The 27,892-nt window shown below is 46.7% G+C and overlaps 1 protein-coding gene across 5 annotated transcripts in view; it reads right to left on the bottom strand.

Moving 5' to 3' along the window:
- Window positions 1-27,892, bottom strand: part of APBA1 (amyloid beta precursor protein binding family A member 1) — a 203,147-nt gene that overhangs the window by 49,065 nt on the left and 126,190 nt on the right. For all 5 annotated transcript variants that reach the window (XM_047829175.1, XM_047829174.1, XM_047829176.1 and 2 more), the window contains exon 2: window positions 15,341-16,602. In XM_047829175.1, the coding sequence (XP_047685131.1) occupies window positions 15,341-16,522 (1,182 nt within the window). In that variant the 5' untranslated portion in view covers window positions 16,523-16,602. The remainder of the gene's footprint in view (window positions 1-15,340; window positions 16,603-27,892) is intronic.

Here is a 27,892-nt window from a genome sequence, read left to right as displayed (position 1 = left end):
CATTAACTATTTAAAAGACAGAAAATCTCTGGGTGTTGATTCTCAAGTGTCCAGATTGAACACTCCCCACCTGTGGACTCTCCCGAACTCATGGGAGAAGCCATTTCCCCCACTATCATTCTTCAACATTGCTTTGGTTTGGATTCGTGAACCACTGAGGGCAGGCTGAAGCCATTACAATCTCCACTGCTGCTATGGAAAGCTTATAATATGTTCAGTTATTAACCAGAGAACCACCATAATCAGACAAACTATGAAGAAAACCACTAGGCCTTCGGCAAAGTTACAGAAAATGTCCTGTTGGCACACAGAATTCAGAATTCTTTCCCTGGCTCTCTTATTTTCATTCTTTCCTTCCTTTAATGTTCAATCAGCACCTGAAACCTACTTAATTATTCACCACTGCCTTCTCCATACTTCATCAATAATAGATAAAACCTGTGATGGAAAACGACCCGCAGCAAGGGGCTGGTTGAGACGGGAGCATAAAGAATCAATCCACACTCCACACCTGAGGGACAAGTCCGGGCAACAAGAAGAGAGCCGGCCTCAAGGGCTGTTCCCTCCTGCATGGATCTCTTAGTCCAACGAGACCTTCGACTCTGTGCCTCTCAGCCTCTTCTGCATCATGGTATACGGAAGTCATAAATTCATACAACACACTGGGTCCAGAGCCTGGATGATGCTTCTAGGGTGGAATGCAACATGCCCAATGGCCCAGGTCACCCCCAACCCCAAAGTTCAGCGGGGATCATGAGGACACTGACCAAAAAGCTCTGCCCTGGAGCGCCTGGGTGGCTCAGTCAGTTGAGCATCTGACTTGCGCTCAGGTCATGATCTCACGGTTCGTGGGTTCGAGCCCCATGTCAGGCTCTGTGCTGACAGCTTGGAGCCTGCTTTGGATTCTGGGCCTCCCTCTCTCTCTGCCCGTCCCCTGTTCACGCTCTAAGATAAACACTGGAAAAAAATATTAAAAAAAACCACTCCAACTTATGAAGGAGTCTTTATAGCAAATTCCTTTGACACTGGCAGACCCTTGAGAATGAAGATAAAATCCTCTCCTCGTGAAGAATCCTTCAGGACAATCCCTCCTGTGCCCCACGCCCATAGGCTGTCCTGAGTCCCAGCTCCTCCGACATGGCTGCCCCGCTCCCGTCTGTGCTGGCCCACGCACCCAGGCTGCTTCACGCCTTGTTGGCCACTTCCGGATCAGCAGATCTGCCTCTTCTCAGCCAGACAACGAAACAGATACAGCCTCAGAGGTGGGAGAGGCCAACAAGGTCAGCTGGGGGTGGACAAGCCATGCTGTGTCCTCGGGTTTTAAGTCCACCATTCCTTTGGTGGCATGTGACAGACACGAGATGTGGTAGGCAGACTTCGCAAATGGCCCCGTGAGCCCCATCCCTGGGTGTCCAGACACCGTGTGATCCCCTCCTTAGGGAGGGAGCGTGGGCTGGTGACTTAGCCTAAGCAATAAAATACAGCATAGGTGATGGGCTGTCACTCTGTGAGTGCATTACGACAGGCTGTGACATCTACCTTGCTATCAGCCTCTATGGCCTTCTCATCTTGCTTGCTTTATCAAGTAAGTTGCCCTACAGGAGAGTGCCCGTGGGGCACCGAGGATGCCTCTGGCTGGCAGTCAGGTGGGAACTGAGGCCTGGAGTCCAATAGCCCCTTGAGGAGCTGAATCCCTCCAAGAAGCAAATGACCTTGGGAATAGGTCTCTCCCCAGTAGAGCCTGAAGGCTACCGCAGGCCAGGGACACTTGACTGCAGCCTCTGAGAGACCCTAAAGGAGAGGACCAGCCAAGCCAGGCCAGATTCCTGACCACAGATGCTGTGAGATGACCACTGTGGTTTGTTTTAGGTCAGTGTTCTGGGGCAATTTGTTACTGAGCAGGAGATAGCTGAGACACTACATAAGGCTTCAGATGAAAGCATCGTGAACAGAGGAGGCCTGGAGGGGTCTGGCTGAGGGCGCACGGAAGGACTAGCCTAGAGTGGCTCGTAAACTCTGCACAGGCAGGGTCTGTGTCTATTCCAGGGTCTATTCCAGGCAGAGCCTGTGTCTCAGTTGCTGCTATATCCCCGGTGTCTTGCACAGTGCCTGGCCCATAGGAGCAACTTGAAGATATTTACTGAACGAGCTGATGAGAAATTGTGAGACAGGCTTTGATCTGTGACCTGGGCCAGTAACCAAAACTCATTCTGGTTCACCAACAAAATGAAGCAGAAGAGCGTAGCTGTGCGGCCGGGCCCTGTTTCTTATTCATAGACGATTTCCTGTGTGTAGCTGGTGCTTAATGAAACCCGAAAGTGTTAGCAGGGGAACAAGTGTAACAACTCAACCCAATCACTGTATGGTACTTGGCACAGCAGAGGTTTAGGAACATTTGTTCCTTTCACATCACTCACTTCAGGAAAGTTTCCTGTCGGGGAGGTCTGCTTGGTGAAATACACTGGGGCCCATCTTTGCTCTCCAGGTAGATCCTTTGTTCTAAGGTTATTCCTCTAGATAATCTTCTGGGATGTTGGCCTAGAGGGTCTGCCAAGCATCCCCCCCCCCCCCCACTTTTTGTGAACAAAGTTGGCTTTAATGGTCCATGCTGGGATGTACACTCTTCCACGGCAGGCCAGGAGGACACTCTTGAGATGAGGACGCTTACAGTCTAGTCCTTTCCAGAACACAAACGGGAACAGAATAGAGCTAACTATTCCAGTGTAATGTTCCCCTCCCCCTCTCCCCATCGCCACTCCCTCCCTCACATGCCAAGAATACACTTCTTCCAGCCAGGGATTGATCCACTTGGGGGAAACCAAGGCCCTCAGTGAACATCTATCCATCCTAAAGCCTGTCTACTTGACTTCAGATCCTATCTCAACTCCATCCCTTGCTATTCAGATCCTGGAAAAACTACGGCTGGCTGGAACTCCCTGAGGAGGTGTGGACTGGCGAGGGGCAACCTCTCAGTTCAAAATACCTTAACAGGAACCCTTCACAAAAACAGACTCCTTCAGCAGCGGAACAATTGTTTCCTTTGCCCTTGTATGCTTGAGAATACAACTGGAAGGTCAACAGGAGAAGATGCTGCTAACAAGTCTTAATGAATTAGCATGTGCACTTGACCTTGGTCAATAGTTTCCTAGCAACAGTCAAAAAAAAAAATCCACCAAGGCTGATGCTGAGTTCAAGGCAGGGGGAGAAGAAGAGAGGACAAGGAGGAGGTGACTCAAGGCATCCAAGGCTGAGAGGAAGCCAGGGCACCTCTCCACCCTCATTCGTTGTCTTTCTCAAAACTAAAGAAAAAAAAAAAGTGGGTGCAAAAGCGTACATGATCAGGGCAGGTGTTAACATCGAGCCCTCACTTTCCAGAATTTGGGCATTATTGCCTTCTTGGCTGGCTTCTAAGAAGTGTTAGTGTTCAAATGTCCTCCTGCCTCAACAGACTTTCTCCAACCAGCCTCTCGAATGGAGGACGCCCATAAAAGGCAGATGTTACCTGAACAGGGTGGTCTATGTTGCCATTAGCACTAATTAGCAGCCCAGTGTGACTTAATCGGACAGCCCTGGAAGACAAGGCTGACCGTACGGTGCTGCTGCAGGCGGAAAGGGGGACCTCGGGTCACTGCGGTGCCTCACCAGGGTGGGCACCACAGCGAGGGCTCACGCAGGCTCCGAGCGCTGCGGGGAAGCAAAGGGAAACACCAGCACAGAGAAGGTGAAGAAGGGGTGCTATGGGCGACTCCCTCTAATTCACAATTTGCCAATGGCCCACCCTAAATGTTTCGTGAGCTCCGACCTACGAAGGCCACGAACGCACTACACTTGTGCTTCTCAAGTCACATTTCCGCAGGGGACGTCGTGTCTGGGAAATCCCCTTCTCTCACGGGTCACCCTGGGGAATAAATCCAACTCATTTTACGGACGAGGAAACTAGCTGGAGGAAGAGAGCAGCTGAACGTAACCGCAGCAGATCCACTGCAGGGCCAAGATTTACACATAACGAATACTTAGTGGGCGTCCACTTTGGGTGACGTGCTCTGATACAAGACGAGGAAAGGACGCTGTGCCTTCAGCTGACTGACAGTGAATCAAAGAGGCAACAGGCTCATGCTTTATGAGACAGGAGAAAATAAGGTCATAAAGGATTAGTCCACAGTTTAAGTTGGTGGTTACCAATTCTGAGCGGCCCTGAGAAATATTAATCCCAACACCCAACATCCTGATCTAATCAGGAAGCTTGGAATCTTGGGAATCATCTATTTAGAGAGTGGGGCCTTGGTGCCACTGAATGGGACTGTGGTGTGGACAGAAGTGAGAGCCTGTAAGATGTGCGGCATGGGAGCAAGTTTGGGTAAACAGAAGTAAATTTGGAATTCATAAGTACAAAGCCAACGAGTGAGGTGAGTCTAGGTGCTGGGGGATGGGAATCCTTACACACCGAAGGAGCCATGTGGTCTCGATCCAGTGGGGTCTGTCTAGTCATGCCTGGAATTTACACTAAGAAATTAGTTCCTGGGGGAATCTCTTTGTCTTTGCCCAAGACAAAGGGAATCAGATATCCAGGGTGATTTGTCCTCTAAAGCTCTGTGAAATGTGTCAAAGATATTGACTGGTAGGCTGAGGCCCCTGGGTCACATAACCCAGGTATATTCAGCTACTGTGTCTAGAAAACTGAGGCCAAAATGTCCAGCCCAGCTCTGAATTTTCTTCGATCCATTACTCTTCTTTAAAAAAAAAATTTTTTTTTTAACATTTATTTTTGAGAAACGGAGACAGACCACGAGTGGGGGAGGGGCAGAGAGAGAGGGAGACAGAATCCGAAGCAGGCTCCAGGCTCTGAGCTGTCAGCACAGAGCCCAACATGGGTCTCGAACCTGCAAACCATGAGATCACGACCTGAGCTGAAGTCGGACGCTTAACCAACTCAGCCACCCAGGCACCTCCCACCCCCCAATTCATTACTATTCTTATTAAGTTTTTGGTGTCCCGCTGGCAGGGCCTGACCCACTGAAGAAATCAGTTAGGCACACCAAGCACACAGTTGAGTGCCTGTTACCCCAACACCCTCTCTATGGCTATTCTCAAGAAAGTGGCCACTGAAAACTGCCTCAAAGCTAGCGGGTTGAGAGACTGCATTCTGTATTGAGAACATGCTGCCCGTTAGCCTTGTAATGGGAGTGGGTCTCATTTGGAAGATGATCATGTCTATAGATAAATCATATTTCATGATTCCCCAAGACTACAAGGCCCAGGTTTCATTGGGTTACCACTGAATTCAATTACCCATGATATATCTGTTCCTCTCCCTGCACCCTCCCTTCCTCCCCTCTGTAGCCCCGATCCGCTTATCAGAAAATATTGAGAGCGCACAGTCGGGGGAGCTAACAATTTTTCTAAAGACCCTTGTGAAGTTTCCTGAGCTCCAACTGATTAAGCGATCAGGTCAGACATACAAACTGTGGCCCTGTGTGCTGAATTTCTCTCTGGAAAGTGATGACAGATTTCTCTCTGGCTAAATCATCCCTTTGCTTCCTGGGGGCTCTCCCCATATTCCACACCACAGTGTCACACAGGCACTGGCTAGTGAGACGATCCATTAAGAAGCTGAGAAAGATTCCTCCTGGGAACGGGGTCGAGACAAGAGGAAAGATTAGAGTCTGGGAGTTAAAAAAAAAATCAATCTTCCCATCTCTTAATTTCATTCCACACAGCACAAAGTCCAATTGGAGACCTTGCCTTCTGCTGTGCAGATCGGGCAAGAGGTTTGCCCCAGTGATTCCAACGTGGCAATGGTCTGAGGTCAGTGGGGAGACACCTGTTCAGCCCTGTAAACAGGGCCTCTCTGGGGCAGGTGGAATTCTAAAGGTGAGTTTAATAATCAGAGACGATGCTTCAAATCCAGGGGGAGAGAGCAAAAGCACAGACTCTCCCACTCCCCCCCCCCTTTTTTTTTCATGACTGAAATTAATTATTTGCACTCTGAAAGGGATTTCAAGGTCAAGCCTTTTCATTTTGAAGTTTGTAACAGTAAGATCTTCACCTCTCTCAAAAATGACCCCGGTCAGTTCAGGTCCTCACAGTTCATGGAAAAATGACTCCCTTTTTTGTTACTGACAACTAAGTTCTGTTACTTCGAACATTACTCCCCACTGGCAGGGATATGACAATCTGCTGCTGGTCCTAAGTTGCAGAATGGGCCGCAAATGTACCCTGGTAAAGGAAGGTATCTCGAACACATTTCATTTTCAAGGTAAAAAGCATTAACCTAGGGGCGCCTGGGTGGCTCAGTCGGTTAAGCGCCTGACTCTTGATTTTGGCTCAGGTCATGATCTCATGGTTCCTGGGATTGAGCCCCACATCGGGCTCTGTGCTGGCAATGCGGAGCCTTCTTGGGATTCTCTCTCTCTCTCTCTCTCTGCCCCTCCTCTACTTGTGCTCTCTCTCAAAATAAAAAAAAAAACATGAACCTAAATAAGGATACAAATCTGAGGAATCAGCACATCCACATCTGACCTCAGCCGGCGCTGTTCCCACTGTGGTGAATAGTATCCCTGCTTCACGTCCTCCCGTACATGCTCAGTGGTTTCCAGACTCAATGCCCGTTATCCAGCCCACAGCTCCTGAGCTCTTCAAACTTTTCACTGTCAAGGTGCAAATCCACTTCCCAATTAGTGTTCTTCAACCCTCCGCCTTGACCTACTTTTCCTTCTCTACTCTTCTGTGTGTGGAGGTGAGCCAAATGGAAGTGTGCATGCTTCACACACACACAAAACCTTACATGTGTCTTACCATATGACACAGTGACCATACGACACATTTTCTATAAATCGTGCACATAATAGAGATGTTGGCTCTTCTCTCTTTTGTCAAGAAAACGGACAGTATCATTGAGATGATGCTGTATGTGAATGATCTCTAAGGGATTCTACTCTTTTATATTAAAAAAAATTTTTTTTAATGTTTATTTTTGAGAGAGAGACAGAGCATGAGTGGGGGAGGAGCAGAGACAGAGGGAGACACAGAATCCAAAGCAGGTTCCAGGCTCCGAGCTGTCAGCACAGAGCCCGACGCAGGGTTCGAACTCACGAACCCTGAGATCATGACCTGAGCTGAAATCGGACGCTTACCAACTGAGCCACCCAGGCACCCCTACTCTTTTATATTTTTCATTTAAGGCAAAGACATGAGTGAATATAGTTTGAAAAGTCAGGCTTTTGGCAAACACCATCGTCCCTTTCCCCATTTTTCCTCCCTCCATGGCCTCATTGCCCAGTCTTTCAACATTCCTTCTGGGATCTTCCACACTCGTGCTGCCTCACCTTAACTTTTCAATTTTAGCCATTATTTCTTGGCATCTACAAAAGACCAGGATTTACCTCTTTTACACTATACCTTCCCGCATCCTCATCACGTCACGATTTCCGGCGAATCAATGTTCAGTGTTTATACTCTGAAGACTATGCCTATGCTCCTCCCTGCTGAGACACACGCGGTATATTATTGCATTTCTTGCCTGTGTAACAATTGTTTTTCGCGCAAATAACTGCGCTTTTTCCGTTTGCTTCGTTTTCTGTGTACTCATCAATAATTTATGCCAAACTCTGCTAAAACAATCGAAGATTCCTCTCGGTACAAATATATCAGGAAATCTCTCACTTCCAGACTTTCTGGAAAGCCTCCAGGTTCTGGCCCACACTGCACTGGCTTATGCCCTGTCCCTCTACACAGCTGTCATCTGGGATCTCCTTCTCCATCACCCAGGGGAGTCCCTCTGTTTCTTTCCTGTGTGGGACCTCATTCCCCCAAGCTCTTTTTTTAAGTTTATTTGTTTTGAGAGAGAGAGAGGGACAGAGTGAGTGCAAGTGGGGGAGGGGCAGAGAGAGGGAGACAGAGAGAGACAGAATCCTAAGCAGGCTCCGCACTGTTAGTACAGAGTCCGACGTGGGGCTCGAACTCACGAGTGGTGAGATCATGACCTGAGCCAAAGTGGGATGCTTAACCTACTGAGCAACCCAGGCACCCCCATATTCTTTCTTGAATTATGCTCCCTTCTCGGGGAGCAATCCTCTAGTAGCCTCCTGAGCAAAGGTACATGGGATGTAAATTTCCTGGGACCCCGCGTATCTGAAAACATGTTGATTGCACCTTCACGCTCAACTGGAAATTAGGGGTGTGTAGGCCTGCCAGTTTCCAGCATTGCTTTTGAGAAGATCAATACCATTTTGAGGGTGATCAAATGACGGTGATTCCTGACCATTTGGGACCTGTTATAACTTCTTGGCAAGCCCGCAGGATCCTCTCTTCCTCCTGTCTGTTCTGAAATTTCTGTGCCCCCTGCCTCTTTTAATTTTTACATCACTGTTCTAGGTACCCAGGGCAATCTTTTTGCCAGGCAGTTCTCAACGTCTTTTGTTTCACGATTTCTCCATTTTATCTATGTTCTTACTTACTTTCCATTCCTTTTGCCTTCATTGTTCTACTTTCTGGATGATTCCCTCAACTTTGTCCTCTTCCTACTGAAAGATTTAAAAAATTTTTAATTTCTGCTATCATATTTGCTAGTCAAAAAATTGGGGGCAGGAATTATTTTTAAAGATGGCATCCTTCTTTTTTTTTTTAATGTTTATTTATTTTTGAGAGACAGAGAAAGAGAGAGTGTGTGAGCAGGGGAGGGGCAGAGACAGCAGGAGACACAGAATCCAAAGCAGGCTTAAGGCTCTGAGCTGTCAGCACAGAGCTTGACACGGGGCTTGAACCCACGGACTGAAAGATCATGACCTGAGCTGAAGTCAGATGCTTAACTGACCTGGGCCCCAGGCACCTGATGGTGTCCTACCCCCTTTTATTTAAAAATTTTTTTTAATGTTTATTTATTTTTGAGAGAGACAGAGACAGAATGCGAGTGGGTTAGCGGCAGAGAGAGAGGGAGACACAGAATCCGAAACACGGTCCAGGCTCCGAACTGTCAGCACAGAGCCCGACATGGGGCTCGAACTCACAAGCTGTGACATCATGACCTGAGCCGAAGTTGGACGCTCAACGGACCTAGCTGCCCAGGTGCCTTGATGGTGTCCTATTCTAATTCAATGGCTCCCTTATTTTCTCCTTTCTGAGGATACTAGTAAGTATCTTATGGTTTTCTCTCGCTCAGCGCACTGCTTTTATTTCTTCAAGTACCTTTCTCCGTTTGCTTTTTTGTGTCTTTGTCTTTCTTGTTATAGATGTTCTTCAGATGTTTGGTGAGCCTTGGGTGTCCACTCATTTAACAACAGTGGGTCCCCAAAAAGCCCACTGGAAGACTCACGAGAGGCAGGAAACTTCACTGCAGTGAGATCAGGCGGGGACCCAGGTGTCCCGTCGGGAAAGCCCCAAACATGAGTATCTGTAGTTATTTGCTCTTGGGCCTGTCTCCTCCGGGTGGCGGGGGGGGGGGGGGGGGGGGGGAGGGGGGGGAACGGAGGAGGGGAATACTCTAACCTCCTGCAAGGGGCCAGGGGCGGGTGGGTTCTAAGCCTGACAGCTAAGAATTCTAAGGCATTCTCAGCCTCTCTCACTACTTAGTAGGCCCTGTGTTCTCCAAGGTGCCTCATTCCCATTTTTAGCAGTGACTAGTGTCCCTAGGTCCAGGGCTTCTCTGAGTCACCCTTTCCTTTACAGTAAACCTCCCACCCTCTGTGGGGCCGGGGGGCAGGGGGTGGTAACCTGGTGCCTGAGCTGGAGAAGGAATCTAATGTTTCCGGTGACAGACTTTCCAAACCATCTTTTTTTTTTTTTTTTTTTTTTTTTCAGCCATATGCCAGCCACCTGAAGTATGCGGGGTCTCTAATTCCTGAGCCTTTCTGGGGGATTCATGGCACGAATCCTCACAGACATTTAGCAGAGTCAACAGAAACCTATCAGTGTATTAGTCGGTATTGATCAGGCCAGGCTGTGTAACAACCACTCCACATCCCCAAGGCTTAGAACAACACAAGTGTATTCCTCTCCCATGCTACATGTCCCCAGGGTCATCAGGGAGCCCTGCTCATCACGGTCCCTCGGGACCCGTGCTGAGAGAGGTTCTGCCATCTTATGCCCCATCGTTTTTTTTTTTTAATATTTTTATTTATATTTGAGAGAGAGAGACAGAGACAGAGACAGCACGAGTGGGGGAGGGGCAGAGAGAGAGGGAGACACAGACTCAGAAGGAGGTTCCAAGCTGGAAGCACAGAGCCCGATGCGGGGCTAGAACTCGTGAACTGCGAGATCGCGACCTGAGCCGAAGTCGGACGCCCAACCGACCGAGCCACCCAGGCGCCTCTGACCCCATCATCTTAACACGAGGCTTCAGGGCTCCTGCTCAGAAGGAGCATCGCACATCACCACTCCCACGTTAGAGGCCACGCCCGACTTCCAGGGGGTGGGCGAGAGCGGCACCGGGCTCCCTGTGCCTGAAGGAAGAGGACAACTGGAAGCCCCGGGGAGCACCAATGTCTCCTGCAGCCAGCCCCACTTCGGGGTCCTGGCAGTGTGTTCTTTTCTGCTGCTGTCTCCTGGTGGCTTTACATCTTTTTCTTATTTTACCGTCCTTTTAGTGCAGCTCTGTGAGTAGAGATAAACACCATTTCCAGCTGCACAACACCCACTCAAAACAGCCACAACCCTCCAAATGACGCCGGATGCCTGTTACTCCCCATCTCTCTGATTCCACCATGCTCTGTTCTCTACTCAGAACGAGTTTTTAAATTTTAGTTTTGAGAGAGAGAGAGAGAGAGAGAGAGAGAGAGAGAGAGAGAGAGACTGAAGGGGAGGGGCAGAAACAGAGAGGCAGAGAGAGAATACCAAGCAGGCTCGGAACTGTCAGCCTCTGTGCTGACACGGGGCTCGAACTCTGTCACCGCAGAGCCTGATGGGGGGTTCAAACTCATGAACCGTGAGTGAGATCATGACCTGGGCCGAAGTCAAGATTCAGACACTTAACCAACTGAGCCATCCAGGTGCCCCACAGAACGATTTCTGTTGGCTAAAGAGAGACTGGTAGATTGTGAAATTTTTCAGAACTGGTCATTCCTTAACAATTTTTCCAGAAGGGGTTTGGGAGGTAGTTTTCAAACAGACGAGGAATAGAGAAATCTTTACTAGAAGCAAAGCACTTAAGTATTGGTACAATTTTCCAGAAACAAGTATTTTCTTTTAAAAAAATTTTTTCAACATTTATTTTTGAGAGAGACAACACAAGCAGGGGAGGGGCAGAGAGAGAGGGAGACACAGAATCCGAAGCAGGCTCCAGGCTCCGAGCCATCAGCACAGAGCCTGATGCAGGGCTGGAACCCATGAGCCATGAGATCATGACCTGAGCCGAAGTCAGACACTTAACTGACTGACTGAGCCACCCAGGCGCCCCTGAAAACAATTATTTTCGATCAGTGCTGGGCCTCTAGTATATGTTCAAGTTCTGGCTAATGAGCAATCCCATTTTCACATTCCATACGACTCGCTCACAAACAAATGCCACTTTGCTCCGGGAAAGAGCAAAACTCGGAAGCAGATGCAGCCCATCAGCGGTTCTCTCTGGCACGTTGGTAATGCAGGTGGTTTTTATTTCCTTCTATTTACTCACTGTAGTTTCTTATCATGCCATTTGACAATGCACTGCTCCTACAGCAAGAAATCCAAGACCCCTTGTCCAGGTCTGCTGACCACGATCACAAGGGGACAGTCCCCTTTGCTAAAACCAGACCTGGGCTAATAAAAGATTTAGCGAAGTCTCAAAACCACAGATCTCGCATGGGCCGAATGTCCAGAGGATACATTCGTTTCCTGCGAATCAGTGGTTCTTAATCTTTTATATGTTTTAGAATCACAGGGAGAATTTACAAAACGAAATAAACCAAAGCAAACAAAACCAAAACATATCCCTGGCCCCCACCCTAGGTATTCCAATTTGGAAAGGAAAGGCAGTAATTTGTATTTTTAACAAAAATACACTCTCCCGGCAGACTTTGGGCCACACTTTTTTAACTGTGCTTTTTCATTTTCTACAATAGCATACACAGAGCATTCAGTAACTATTTTTTGATGCTAAGATGGAAATCAACATAATGTATATACTTCTATTTTCCTCTCATGATGCCATCCAAGAGGTAAGAAATGAAGATCTTTCCTTTTTTTAAAAAAACCTTTTAATGTTTTATTTTTGAGAGAGAGAGAGAGAGAGAGAGACACGGAGGGAGGGAGGGGCAGAGAGCGAGGAGGACAGAAGATCCAAAGTGGGCTCTGTGCTGACAGCAGAGAGCCCAATGCGGGGCTTGAACTCATGAACCATGAGATCATGACCTGAGCCGAAGCGAAACGCTCAAACAACTGAACCACCCAGGTGCCCGTAAGGTCCTTCCTATGAATGTGGCAAGACAGATGGAATAAAACCCACAAATCCAAACAGCAAAAAATGACAGGCAGAGTATTTTAACTAAAGCACAGGTTTTGGCTTTTGCTTTGCATTAACTCTTCATAACCTAGTAAGCCCTACTCACCAATCTCTGACCATCAAGCTGAATTTCTGACAGAATGAATTTCTAACGCATCATGCGATATCCTATCATAATTCTAGCTTTTGAATGAAACATCATGTAAGAGGCTTAACTTGTTCTCCCAGTTCAAATGAATCAAAGCAAGCCCCAGCCCCAATGTGGGCCGTGTTGTGGGTTCGTCATGAGGCTGCAGGGACCACAGGGTGAAGTCGGTTACGTCAAGGAGCTAGTGTATGTGAGAAAAAAGACAGCAACTGGACTTAATGTTCTTGCTACTTCTTTCCCGATGGCTTTCCGAGTTTCTAAAAGGATGTAGAACCCAGTCTCTTGCCACCTTCTTACTCTTTTTTTGAAAAATTTTTAATGTTTATTTTATTTTGTTTTGAGAGAGACAAACAGACAGACAGACAGGGGTAAGTGGGGGAGTGGCAGAGAGAGAGAGAGGGAGATACAGAATCCAAAGCAGGCTCCAGGCTCTGAGCTGTCAGCACAGAGCCGGACGCGGGGCTCGAACCCACACACCACAGAGATCATGACCTGAGCCCAAGTTGGACGCTTAACCGACTGAGCCACCCAGGCGCCCCGACCATCTCCTTACTTTTGAAAATCCGCTCCACTCCCCCTACATTTGCAAAATGCCGCCGTATTTCCTTTCTTGCCAGAAGGAACCTGGCGGCAGCTGGAGGCCAAGGGGAAGACTACATGTGAGTGCACCTGTCTTTCACTGCTGGCATGTGACAACAGAAGGGAGACGCAGAGCATCGCTGAACTACCTGATTCAATGCTGCCCCCCTGCTGGGGAGGACGCAGATCCATTCCCAACCAGTTTCCCACCTTTCCCGAAAGGTGCCAGCGATTTAATTAGCTACCAGCAAATGTTGACTGTTACTGAAAGAGGAGGTGAACGATACCCCTGACCTCTACAGCCCTTCACGCATAAGTCGGACGAACAAACAGCTGCCAATAATGGCTTCTCACTCCAAAACATGGACTGAGAATTAACCTGGTGCAACCACAGGATGCAGAATTAAATGAAATTGAATTTAACCTCCTAAACCTTCTTTTAGTCCAAGCTCCCATTTTAAATGAAAATGCCTAAAAATTATTCAAGAGAAGCTTCAGTGCCAGGCTGTGGAGGCAAAGGTTAGCCTTCTCGATTTATTTTGAATGGACTGTGACATCCAAGCTTACCAGGTTATCAAATTTCTTAGATATTTCAAAAATGGAAAATAAAACATTAGCAGGGGCAGCAAGAGCCTTCTGTACATTTTCCCAACAAAGCACAATTCGGTTTAAAACCCCAAACAGGACTTTTGTGGAGAAGGGTGCCCGGGCTCCCTTACTGCAAGCCACAATGTGAGGCACAGGGTGGGTGAAAAACTGCAGAAACTTCTGGCAGGAAAAACCTCAGAAGGATTCCCTTGATGCCCTCCAAAAGGTGCCACAATGGCGGTTCCAAACTGTTAAGGGATTACTTTAAGAAAGTGGCTCTCAAGTGGTGGTCCTGTGGCCAACAGCATCAGTACCACCTGGGACCCTGTTAGTTGACCCTCAACTTCACCTGAGCCCTGTGATTCTGGAAAACAGCAAAGGTAAGGAAACCTCCCCCCTACCCTTTTGTGTTCTGGAAATGGCTTACTGCAAAGACCACCCCCCCCCCCCCCCCCCCCCCGCCATGACTCACCTAAGACTCACAGGAGTCCCCTTGATTACCTATGACAAGGTCAGACACAGGCCCTTCAAATTCACTTTTTTTGCCTGAAAAATGATTAGCTAACTGTCCATCAGTCAGAACAAAATGTCGGTTAATTAATCTTTGCCCGAACCTTTTTTGTTCCTCCAGGTCCTTGAACTTTTGGCCAGCCTACAACCTTCCTCAAGGGCCCCTCTGGGTGGGAACAGGCTGGCCTCCAGTTAAAACACACTCTTGTCTGCAAGGCATTCAAGCCACGCTTTCACCCCTGTTCCCCATGCCTCCTTCTTTCCAGCCCACTTTGCTCCTCCCTATAAAAGAGACCCTCTTTTTGTCCAGCCACAGAGAACCTTGCAGATTCTACAGCCAGAGAATTTAGGTTATGAAGAGTTAATACAAAGCAAAAGCCAAAACCTGTGCTTTATTTAAAATATTCTGCCTGTCATGGCATGTGACCGCTATATGCCCGCCCATCCCCTGTTACAAAAGAACCTTTCTCCCCTTTGCAAAAAAGCATTTCCAACCGAGTCTCTCCTTGCTCGACCCACATGTGGTTTTTACTTGACGTGAAAATTACAAATTCTCGAGGCGCCTGGGTGGCTCTGTTAAACCTCTGATTTCGGCTCAGGTCATGATCTCACGGTTCCTGTGGGTTTGAGGCCCGCATTGGGCTCTGTGCTGACAGCTCAGAGCTGGAGCCTGCTTAGAATTCTGTCTGCCCCCCCCCCACCCCCACCTCCTCTGCTCGTGCTTTGTCTCTCTCCAAAATAAATGTTAAAAATTTTTTAAAAATAAAATTCTCGTGTCCCACCCCTGGGGCTTCTAAGTGAGAAGTGAGGGGTGGGAAGAGTGTGATGTCTAGAAATCAATTTCCGAACACACGTTCCAGGCACCATTTGAGAACCACCGATTTACAGCCATCCCTCTAAAGGTCTGGTAAGTGCCTTCAACACTTAAACGCCGATCCACCTGTGTTTCACTCAGGGGTGCTTAAACACAAGCTGCTTCCGAGGCTCCACGTGGGCGCGATTTTAGCGAACCCCCACCCCAGGACCCCTTTTCTCGTGAAGTCATTTCCAGATGGCAAGCAAGGCCACGCGCGCAGCTGGAGCCCAAACCCGCGCGTACTTACATCTCCATCCACCGGCCTCTGGTCGTCACAATCCCTGGTGGGGCTAATGTCCTGGCGCATGACCCAGATGGGCTCTTTGGGCTCGTCGGGGGTGTAAGGCGAACGGATGGTCCTGGTTTTCACCTCCTCGATGGCCTCTTTGATGTCCTTGATGGCCAGCGAGATGGCATCCCTTTTCTCCTTGCTGTACCGCTGCCCCGCCTCGCCGCCCGCGGTGCCCGCCGCCCGCTGCTGCCCCGCCAGCGCCTGCAGCTCGGGGCTGTCAGGGCGGCCCCCGCCCGGGGTAGGGGCGCGCTCCAGGTCCTGCTCGGCCTCTGGCATGTCCTCGGCCGCCTTGTCGAGGCTCTGCGAGCTCATGCTCTGCTTGACCTCGGCCACAATCTGATCGATGTCCTCCTCCTGCTCGTAGCTGTCCATACGCGGGTAGGGCGCGAACTCCGCCTCCTTCTCGGGGCTGTCGGACTCGCCGTCGGAGCGCTCGTCGTAGTGGTGCAGCCGCGCGCCCAGGGCCTCCTGGCGATACGCGGCGGCCTCGTCGCGCTCCTGCTCGTACAGCCGCAGCCCGTCGCGCGCCTCCAGCTCGGGCGCGTCCCCGATCTCCTCGTACACGTGCTCCTGGAGGCCCCCGTAGTCGGCATAGGGCTCGGCGTAGGGCTCGTCCTCGCCGCGGTGGAACAGCCGGTGCGTGTACACGTAGCCCGAGTAGGCCGCGTTCATCGCCTCCTCGTGCTCCAGCGAGTGGAAGTGCAGGTGGTTGGGCAGCGCGCGGCGGTGCGTGGCCTCGGCGTGCTCGGCCTCCGCCTGCTCCGTGTACTCCTCGGCCTCGGGCCGGTACTGCACGGCGTAGGCGCTCTCGTCCTCGGGGTCCTGCGCGCGCTCCGCGTCGTAGCCGTCGCGGGCCGCGGCGATCACGTCGCCCTCGGCCGTGTCCGTGTGGTTGTGGAAGCCACTCTCCGTGCTGGCCGAGCGCGCCAGGCACTCCCCGCGCTCCTCCTCCTCCTGCTGCCCCGGCGGGGCGCGCGGGTCCTCGACGGCGCGCCCGCGCCCTGGGCGGCCCGCATAGCGCTGCTGCTGCTCCTCCACCTCGGGGTGCTCCAGGTCAGCCTCCACCGACTCGTTCACCTCCCCGCCTGCCGCCTCGTCGGTCACCTCCACCTCCGCGGAGCCCTCCAAGTGGTTCATGGTGGGCGTCGGGCCGGCTGGGAGAGAGGCTGGGCCAGAGGCTGGGCCGGCTCACTGCGTGCTCATTTTGCTCCACCCGGCTGGGAAGACAAGAAGGGGAGGGGCTGTTAACGAGCTTCACACTGTTCTGGGCTGAGCACCCAGAGAAACCGTAAAAACAGCTGCTATTGACCCCTTCTGAATCCGGGTCAATTAAAAAAAAAAAGATTGCAAATTTAAACTCAGCCCGACAGCACACAGTTCATTTTCTGCATTGCATGTATCGTAATTTGTAATTACATATCTACTTGTCTAATTGCTTGCTGGCTTTCTCCTTTCCCCACCCCTCAGACTGAGAGCCTCTCGAGCGGTTTGTTTTCCCTCCACCAAGCTTACTATTCAGGTTCCATTTCTGATGCATATGAATAAAGAGTACTACTAAATTGAATGAGCCAATTGACACATTTTCCATCTGCTAAGGGATAAATCTCTCCAAATTAAACTAGGATCCTGGATACTTTAGAAACGGTTCTTTAAATAAATTTCAAGGGGAAAAAAATCATCTCGAAATGTTTTGAGCTATTGCTGTCAATACAAATATACAGCCATTCGGAGGCAGGCTACCTACCCTCAGAGGGTTCTTGTCCTGTCTGTCATTACCGGCTCTGTTACCTGGGACCGGTGGCTTAATTTTCTGAGCCTCCACTGTGAGAACCCACTCATTTCCTACAGCTGTTCCACGGGGCAAAGACTCTGTGGTCAAGTAAGTTTGGGAAATGCTGACTTACAGTTGACTTTTCATTGTGAAGAATCTAGGAGTAAGACACAAGATGTGGGGGTTCCCAAATTTGTGTGACTAGGAACCCACCCCACACTTTTTTCCCCTAGAGGCCAATGTTCTGACAAATACACGTAAAGAAACACTAACTAGTGTACTTCCCATATACCCTGGACCTAAAAATTCTTTGACTCTATGAATTACCATGATAGCCGGTACTGGGTATGTGAAAATCATGGCTAATTTCTTAAAAATATGGGTATGTCTCCGGCGCCTGGGTGGCTCAGTCAGTTAAGTGCCCAGCTCTTGACTTCCTTGGCTCAGGTCATGATCTCATGGTCGTGGGATCGAGCCCTACATCGGGCTCCACGCTGAGCATGGAGGCTGCTTGGTCTCTTTCCCTCTCTCTCTGCCGCCTCCCCTCCCACCCCCCAAATAAGCAAACATTCAAAAAAATATAGGTATGTCTCTACCTATTTCCAGAGAAACCTGTAGAGACAGATTTGGTTTCAACTTCTCTCACTTATTCTTATCACATATTATTATGCTTATTTATGGCATAATGTGTCCAGTGTATTGAAATAAATATAAAGGATGTACAGAATAACAAAAACAGGTAGGATCCGTATGATTTCAAGACACCTGCAATATATGGGTTCAATAATAAGTAGGCTTTTCTTATAGTGTTCTTTTGGAGAACCCACGTTACAATTGGACAAAATGGATGGGCATGAACTCTTTTTTAAAATTATTTTTTAATGTTTATTCATTTTTGAGAGAGAGTGAGTGAGCACAAGCAGGGGATGGGCAGAGAAAGAGGGAGACGGGAGAATCTGAAGCAGGCTCCAGGCTCTAAGCTGACAGCACAGCTGTCGAACTCATGAACCGTGAGATCATGACCTGAGCCGAAGTGGGACGCTTAACCGAATGAGCCACCCAGGCGCCCTGGGATGTGAACTCGTTAATGGAGCTAGCAGAAAGCTCCAGGAGGCATTTGATTGACTGTCTAATATTGCAATGGAATACATTCTACTCAGCTCCCCACCACAACCATGGGAATTTCCTTCCAGCACTATGACAATCTCAGCAGTAAAGGAGAGCATTTGGAGCTACCAAGTTCACCTTTAAGCAGAAATATCCTCTTCCCCCATTTTTTCATGGATCCACCCCCTTCCCTCCCCTTGGCTGACTGACACGCCAGAAGAAAACAATGATGGTTTACTAGAGATGGTCAATCCTTCTTGCTTGCTTTCCTTGACAGGAGTCCCACTTCATACAAATGAGACCCAGTCTCCTCATGAAAATTGTGGCCTCTCCTCACTAATGCCTGAGAAGAGGAACTAGGCCTGGGCATGAGAAAGTTTTCCAAAAGCAAGCACGAGGCTCTGTTCAGACTTTGATGGATGGTTAATGCTTTGAACAGAAGAGGCAGGTGTTGGTGCTGAGGCCCCTGGTTCAGTGGCCTCGCAGGGATCATGGAAAATACAAAACAAATATCCAGTTGAGTACAACACATAGACAAGAACAGTGTACCCACATTTCCTTTATGAAGACTCTCTGGATAAGACAACAAATTAAAAACTAATGTACAAATCTCAGTCTCACGGACACAAAGCAAGCGTTCACAGAGAGGGATCCTGAACATACCAAACACTTCCCTGGGTACCATTATCCTGAGATATGTCAGCCGTGTGTGGTTAGTGCTAGAAATACAATAAAAAGCAGACAACGCATGTGAATGGCCAATGCAACAATTCATGATAACCACATGTTATCATGTGATTATGATAACACTGTCTCCAGTGAAAATAGATTTTACTGATGAACATCTATTGATATATGTATTAAAAAGAAGTTTTAGTTTATTCTGGGTAAAAATGGCAAACGGTGCCCTCTCCTAGAGCACTTACTGATTCAGTGGAGATGGGGTTTCCATGCACGTATGTACACAAAATCATGGCCAAGAAATTTACAAGAAGCCCACCCTCTGGGGGGAAATACCGTTAAAATAATGTTGTAGCGTACCATGGAGATTTCTAAGTGCATTGTCCTCATACCCCCATCCCCCAGCCTCAGGGGAGTAATTATTCATGGAGTATTTATATTTCACTCAGTGTCACAGTTTCAAGAATATAGTTTGGGTTGTGATCTTGGCAAGGTGAATTAAAATCTTTAAAAGGTAACATACCTTCACCTCAGCAGTTCTACTTAGAGAAATCTAAAGGGAAAAACTCAAATGTGGACAAAGACCTTTTTCACGGTATGTGCTTAAAAAGCAAAGAATCTCGTCCCCTCACCTCCTTGCCCAAACTGATGACCAAGTCCATTGTTTTCCTACCTCCTGCATCACCCTCACTGCCACTGTCTTGCCTTGGTCCGTCTCACCTACACAATTATTTCCTTGGCTAATGTCTCAGCCCCCTCCAGGCCATTTTCCCCAGGGCTAGCTGGATGATCTTTCCAAAATACAAATCTGAAGCCCATAACCCTATTTCTCAGACTCTTTAATGGTTCCCCTCTGGTGCACGGTACAAATGCTTAGCCAACTCTACCAGGCACTCATAGGCATTTTTACCCCATGACTTGTTTAATCCTCACTCTAGCCTATGAAGAGAGTCCTCTTCTACCCTCTTTCTAGGGAGAATTATCAGCTATTTTAAAACTGTGGAAATGGGGGTCCCTGGGTGGCTCTGTCAGTTAAGCATCTGGCTCTTCATCTTGGCTCAGGTCATGATCTCACGGTACATGAGTTGGAGCCCCGCGTTGGGCTCTGTGCTGATGGCACAGAGCCTGCTTGGGATTTTGTCTCTCCTTCTTTCTGCCCTTCACCTACTTGTTCTCTCTCTCTCTCTCTCTCTCTCTCTCTCTCTCTCTCTCTGTCAAAATAAATACAAAAACTAAAACTGAGGAAATGGAGGCACCATGGGGGTAGGTGATTGCCCCGGGACACATAAGCCATGGAGATGCTGGAAATGGCACCTACCCTCACTGTCCAGCTTTAGCTCTTCATTCTTGAGTCCTACTCCCTGCAAACAAAGCCCAAGAGCCACATCACTCCTCCAGCATCATGCCACACTTCACCAGCACCCCATATTCTAACACCCCTAGTGCTGACCCTAACTGCCTTCCCTACTCTCAGCATATTTTTCACCTAGATTTGGTAAATCTTTCTCATTTTCGGTGAATCTTTCTTGTCTTCCCCAGAGCAAGTTCACACCAGAGGACTGTCTATTATATGCCAGCCTCCATGCAATGTTCTAGGCACTGGGGCAGAGTGGTGACCAAGGTAGACAGGCTTCTCTGATTCTTGAAGCCTCCACTTTTTGCATGGGGTGGGGGGAAAGGGGAGGGAGATGAAGAGAAAAGAGAGGGGAACAGACAGTGATTATGTAAGTACATAAACAGGATAGGTCCGAATAGTGAAATGTCTTACGAAGAAAATGAAACAGTGAAGGCATAGCAGGTCACCAAGAAGAGGGAGTTATGTAGATAGTGGCCAGAGGAGGTGATGTTTGAGCTGGGGCCCGAATGATAAGGAAGGGGGCGGCTGTGTAAAAATCTGAGGGCAGGGCCATGAGCAAGAAGGCACTTGCTATGTTCAAGGGCAGAAGCAATGTTTGTGAGTGCAAAAGGGGTGGTGTGGATGGAAATGAGGATGGGGAGATGGAAAGCGCTGGCAAGGCTGGTACATCATGGTAAAGAGTTGGGATTTTATCTCAAGTGTATTGGTATGCCATTGACTGGTTTCAATCAGCTGAGTGATAAGGTTTAATTAACCCCTCACTTTGTCCCCACTTTACTTTGTCTATAATATATACACACACACACACACACACACACACAAGATATGTGTATACGTGTGTGTATATATATATATGTGTATATATATATATATGTATATATATATGCCAGGCATATATATCACATATATACGTGAGATATATATATATATATATATATATATATATATATATATATACAGCACCTGTCACACTAAGCAACAATTCTTTATAAATAAGAAGTCCTTAGGAAAAGACGGCTTGTCACTTATCTTTGATTCCCCACTGATAAGCACAGAGGGTGCACAGTTGGTAGTCAATGATGTTTTAGTGATTAAAAGGAAAAAATCTGTTTGCCCCCAGTATTTGGGGCCCTCTGGCCATTGGCATGCTTAGCCTCTGGAGAACTCATTTCTTCTTTCTCTCATGAATCTTTGCTGCCCTCATTCACCCACGCACCTCCTCCACTTTCCTTTTCCCTTTTTTTAAGTAAACAAAATTATTTTTATTTGAGAGAGAGAAAAAAAGAGAGTAGGCCTGGGAGAGGAGCAGAAACAGAGAGAGAAAATCCCAAGTAAGCTTCATGCTCAGCGTGGAGCCCAACACAGGGCTCAATCCCACGACCCTGAGATCATGACCTGAGCTGATACTAAGAGTCGGACGCTCAACCAACTGAGCCACCAGGTGCCCCTCCTCTACCTTCTTCTGATTCTGTAAGTTCCCAAAGAACTCTAGCAATCCAGTGTTTTCCTACATTTGAACGTATTGATCCAGTTGGCATTTATTAGATATGTATCAGGTAGCACGCAAAGGCAAAAAGCCTAGAAGAGTTTCTAATGCATGGTTCCAGGCTTTAAGGGCAGATGGCTCTAATAATTATAATACCTGCTGATAATGATAATACTTGTACAAAATAGAAATAGGTTCAAGCCACCAAAGGAGCCTACAGTTAGAACAACAACCACATCTGCATCCCCTTAGTGAGTCATATGAGTGCTGCAGTTCTTACAGGGTCTAATGTCATGAGCTCTTAAGCATCTGAGAACTGAGGCCTGGGAGAAGAGTGCCTTCATCCAATCAATGGCCTTGACTAGGACCCTTGTGCCTCTGGAGGCTAGGGCAAAGGGAGGAGAAGCAGCTGGATGAAGAAAATCAGTCCCCATCTACAAAAATGTTGTGTGATCTGGAAGACAGAGGCAAGACAGTCCTCCTGCAGGAGCTCCGACACAACATGAAGAGGGGTTTCTGTGCTGTCCTCGCTCTAGGACTGAGGGAATCCAGGCTGCCTGTGGTGAAGTACAGGTGCCTTTCTAGCCCTTAGTACTGGAATGTTCTACAGCCAGCTAGAAAAGGTTAACAAAAGAAAGGAACTCCGCTGCAGTGCACCATTTATAAATAGAACATTTCACAATTCAGCAGCTGAATCCAGGTATCTCAGACTGTTAGCTGAGACTCATGTTGGTTTGGGATTAATGGAAGGGAAGGCTGTAAATGACTTTGGTTGATCTGTCCTTAAGGAGTCATTGATAAGAATTTAAAATAGACTGTCCCTTTTAACATTTTCAGAAGTAGTTTTAGAAAATAGGTCTGACTGAAGACAAAATGCACTGTGAAAAATAACAAAAGAAGTCCTATCAGGTGGTTAGCATGGAGGTCTGGGAGACAGTGATACAGGTGGAAGGAAAACATGTGGTGGTGGGGGGCAGAGACACAGGAAAAGAATAGGACTGATGGTACTAACCATCCTCTCCCCTGGGGGGAAGAAAGCTAGAAAGAACAGTATGATTCCGTGTATTTGTTTTTATATTTTTGTGTACATTTAAGAAGTACAAATAGCTCCTGTAGACTTAAGGAATGTTGCTCATTGTCTCCTGCCAGCGTTGGAAGGAGAGTCCTATTTCTTTGGACTGTAACTTGTCCTAATCCACCTGCATCCATGTCCATCCACATACATTTCCTGTCAACACGATGTCTGCCACCAAGCCACTGCAGGGGCTGCTGATGCCCCTGAGGCCGTGGTAATATATTAATCTCCAAAATAACAATCAGTTCTGGTTGCCGAACAGGACTGTGCCCTCAATGCTGTATGCGTACATGCACACACACACACACCCCATCCACACAGGCTGGGAGATTAATGGTTCTCATTAAAAAAAAAAAAAGGTGACAGAATAAGAATACCCAGGTATTCTTACCCATCATCCCTACTCTATAAATATGTTTTCCTTCTAGAAGTTAGATCAACTGCGAATCCAAAGGACAACGAGAACCCCATGGAAATCAACTTTCTAAACTCAATGCATCTATTTACAAGGGTGACAGATAGAAGACAGAAATTTAAAAAATAGAGTTCATTAAAGCTTAATCTCCTTTGATTCATTTGGAAATTAAATGTAATGATACTGGGAGCTAAGATGGATAGAGAACACACATTTCTCCATCCTAAAATCATTTCCAGTTTAAATAGATTCACATGGTCAGGAAAGCCTCCTTACACAGCACATCTTACCCAAGTGAAATATTATTTTGTTTCCCTGGATATTCCTGTGCCTGAAATTGGGAAGCTTGGCTTGATAGATAGTACTGGTAATGATTTCAGAGTGAGGTGAGCACTTGCACCCAAGGAGTATTGCTGAATGGCCAGATGTCAACCAGGGTGAGGTCTCTGTGGTTGGAACGCAGGGCTGTGTCCTTGACCCTGTTCTGCTTTGCAGAGAACATGTGGGCTGGACATCCTCAGTTTCCCTTGCAGGTGGCCCATTCCAAATGGCTTTACATGATGGCTCCCTTCCATTTTCTTCAGGCTTATGGGTGGTAGGGGTGGTGGGGATCTCTCTATTCAACTATCTGCCTATCTGCATATTATCTAATTTGAGTTCCCCATCTATTACCTGCTGGGACCCTGATACCAAATGTGTGATGCCCATGTTGTCAGATGACAAAAAAATCACTTAAAGACAGATGTAAAACAATAAATACTAGAGCTATAGTAAACATCACGGAGGTGGCACCCTAATGGGAAATACTATACCAGGCTCTGCTGTGTCTTCTCAGCCCCACTGTACTCCTTCTCCAGAGACTACATGGGATCAGGGAATTGACATGGAAAACCCACACAGGAAACATTATGGGCATAAAAGACTGTCTGCCTGTCTGTCTGTCTTGTCTGGGCCTCCACCTCTACATTTCTCCTCTTCCAAGGACAGAAGCCACTTGACATCGTATTGCCCGAGTCTGTCAACTGCAGGCATAGCCTGTTCTCAGTCTCTATTCAGTCCTAATTTGAGACCTAGCTTTCCCCCTCACTCCAGAATTAGGATCTGGCCTCTGATCTTCCATCCAGTGATTCAATTTATTCCCCTGGGCACAGACTGCCCCAAAGTTGGCTGCTTCAACACCATGGATACCCCATTTTCTGGGTCAAGAACGCTAATGGCTTTTTTGGATGGCCACTCATTGATGGTCCCCATAGCCTTTAGAGATGGTGGAATGCCTACTGAATTAAACTTTCATCCACACATGCAGCTGAACTTGTCTTTCAGCACCTGCCCAACAATAGGTGGGTGGTTTCTTGTCCTATGTTTCAAGGCCATTGCCTTTGCTCAGAATGCTTTGGCCACTCCTTTATTGCAAACAGCTTTCAAAGTCAATTTCTGGGATATGAAGTTAACAGCAAATTGTTCCCAGTATTCTATTCTAATATAAAGTCTGTTGATTTTTGCCATCAAAGGATTATCCCTCCCCTCATTTACAAGAGTTGGCTAGGAATGGCGCTTGATATTCTTCAAATATCAAAGTTATGTCTAAAGGATGTCATCATCCATACACTTAATGAGATATCGTAGTGGTTAAGGGGACAGGTGTGGGTGGCAGACTGCCTCCACCGCAACATGGTTTCATCACTTGTGATGCATCACCACTTTCTTTGACTTTGGATAACTTATAGCAAATGATCGAATTTTATCATTTCTAAAATGGGGATAGTACTTGCATCACAGGGTTATTGGATGATACGACTTATATATATAACACACAACAGTGCCTGATACATTGTAAGTGCTACCTGAGATTCATTAGCGTATTTTCTGCACAAATCATAATTAGTATTTCACAGATCAATACATAGTTTTTAGAAAGCAAAAAAAAAAATATTAAAACCAATGACGCTAATATAAATGCATTGAGCACATGGTACCCTTATTATTACTCTTTCCCAAAGAAGTCTATGTTGGGATGGAAAATAAGTATTTAAGCTACTTCTAATCATCTTGAAGTAAGGCTGGGCATAAACAAATCCACCAAATAATAATCACAAACCCGACTATGCATGTAGACCAATACACGTGGTGCTCTCCATACTGTGTTTCTTACCCTCACTACAGTCCCAGGGGGAATTACTGTCCCCAACTGATAATTTTGTTTTTGTTTTTGTTTGTTTTGTTTTTTCATTGGGGCTTTAACCCCAATGAAATTTTGTTTTATTTATTTTTGTTTTATTTTGTCAATTTTGTTTTATTTATTTTTTTTATTTGTTATATAATTTATTGTCAAATTGGTTTCCATACAACACCCAGTGCTCATCCCAACAGGTGTCCTCCTTAATGCCCATCACCCACTTTCCCCTCTCCCCCACCCCCATCAACCCTCAGTTTGTTCTCAGTATTTAAGAGTCTCTTATGGTTTGCCCCCTTCCCTCTCTGTAACTTTTTTTTCTCCCCTTCCCCTCCCCCCGAGTCTTCTGTTAAGTTTCTCAGGATCCACATATGAATGAAAACATATGGTATCTGTCTTTTTCTGCCTGACTTATTTCACTTAGCATAATACCCTCCAGGTCCATCCATGTTGCTACAAATGGCCAGATTTCATTCTTTCTCATTGCCAAGTAGTATTCCATTGTATATATAAACCACATCTTCTTTATCCATTTGTCAGTTGATGGACATTTAGTCTCTTTCCATAATTTGGCTGTTCCCAACTGCTAATTTTGAAACAGAAGCTCAGATGGCTTAAATAACTTGTCCAAGGTCACTCAGTGCTGAAAGGGTTGGCTGTAGATTCGTCTGGATCTCACTGTTCATGTTTTTCTTATTACATTTTACTGAGCATATAAAGTGATGTGATTGATTTTTTTTAAACAAATATCAAAATTGGGGTAATCCCGTTTAGAATAGTCACCTTGGCAGATTCTATACTCACATGTTCCAAGGGCACTCACTGCCTTTGCTCAAAACACTTTGGCCACTCCTCTATTGGAATTGATTTCAAAGTTAATTTAAAGGTTTTGAAGCTACCAGCAAATCGTTTTCAATATTCTATACTCATACTTAGTTATATTTGATTTCTGACCTCAAAGGGTATCATCCAGATTTATTATCCACCTAATTTACAAGATTGGGCTGTGAATGCTGTTTGATGTTCTCCGAATGTCAAATCTATCCCTAAAGGATGAAGGTGTGCACCAGCCAAGATTATTAAAAAGACTTCAAGCTCTGAAGTCAATTCCAAAAGATGGCTTAAAAATTGTTTGGCCAATGGCCACATCTTTACCATAAGCTTTTATCTTTGCAGGTAACCAGAGGGCCAGAGGTCGTCCGAATGAATGCATTCTTGTGTAATTACCGCAAAATCAGGTTCATTACTTTCACCCGCCTTGAAATCTGTACAATTGCCAACACTAACTGGGCAGGGAAATTAATTCATCTTCTTGGAATAATTCAGTCGTGCCAATCCAAGAGCCCTGATCACAACCCAGCCTTTGATTAAAGAGAAAAATCTGAATTTCTGCAGACTTCCTTATTGTCTGGCTCTTCATCTAGCATTTTAACAATTGAATCATTCATTCATCATTCTTATTTCATTAAAACACAGGAAATAAGCTTAAGGCAGTCACAGAAACTCAGAGGGGAAATCTTGCAAATTTTCTAGAAAATTCAAGGAATGTTTTCTGCAAATCAAAGCCGATTAAAAGTCTATCTGAATTTTTGTGAAAGGCACCCGGTATAAAATCACACATATCTGCATAATCCATATGTATTGAGGGTTTAATAGACTTAGCATTCTTTTTTCTGTTACAATCTCCTTTTTCACGCCCCTATTCAACTTCTTTTCCTTACCCCCCACTACATTTACTATCTCTGTTGCTACATTACACTGAGTTCAGGAGTATTAAATCACCAGTTGTAAGCAATCTGGCTCATTGTCCCAATATTTCTGTTATTACACAGAAAGCCATGCACACTCAGCACTATAGTGTTAAAGATAGTAAATCTCTAAAATCAGTTCAGCTACGTTAGTTTTCAGAGGCTCATTACTTCACACTGCAAAAGTACATGGAAACAGGGGAATATCAGGCTGAGGATGAACTGAACAGTAATTCATTAAAATGGAGTCTTTCCTTTGAGATCACATCACCTCAAATTTACTGCTACTGTTACTTTTACAAATTATTTGGCTCATTAGAGTGTCAGGTAACTTGCTTCTCTCAATCCCCTCAAGTTTTCTGTAGCTTCCTCTAGCATTTTCCTTCTCCAGATTCACACCAGAATAGCAGCCACGATCCCAGTTATAAAGCTTTGGGTAAAATTCTTGTTTCCAAGGTTCTTTTTTTTTTGCAAATCAAGAAAGCAGCCTGGGGTCTGCTGGCCGTCATCCTCAAACATTTTTTTCAGCTATACCTCAAATCTGATATGCAAGGACTAAACGAGATGATAAAAAAGAGTAAATTCAGAAAGGTTTCCTCTTGACACGTCAGCTTCCCAAAGAACAAAACTCCCAAAGAACAAGACCCATTAAGCCACAATTAAGTAGCAATATTGGTAGTGACTTGAATTTGAA

Source organism: Prionailurus viverrinus, chromosome D4 (genome assembly GCF_022837055.1).
Source record: "Prionailurus viverrinus isolate Anna chromosome D4, UM_Priviv_1.0, whole genome shotgun sequence".
In the NCBI taxonomy this organism is placed as follows: Eukaryota; Metazoa; Chordata; class Mammalia; order Carnivora; family Felidae; genus Prionailurus; species Prionailurus viverrinus.
Note: the sequence above shows the minus strand (reverse complement) of the source record. Positions and strands in the feature narration are given on the sequence as shown.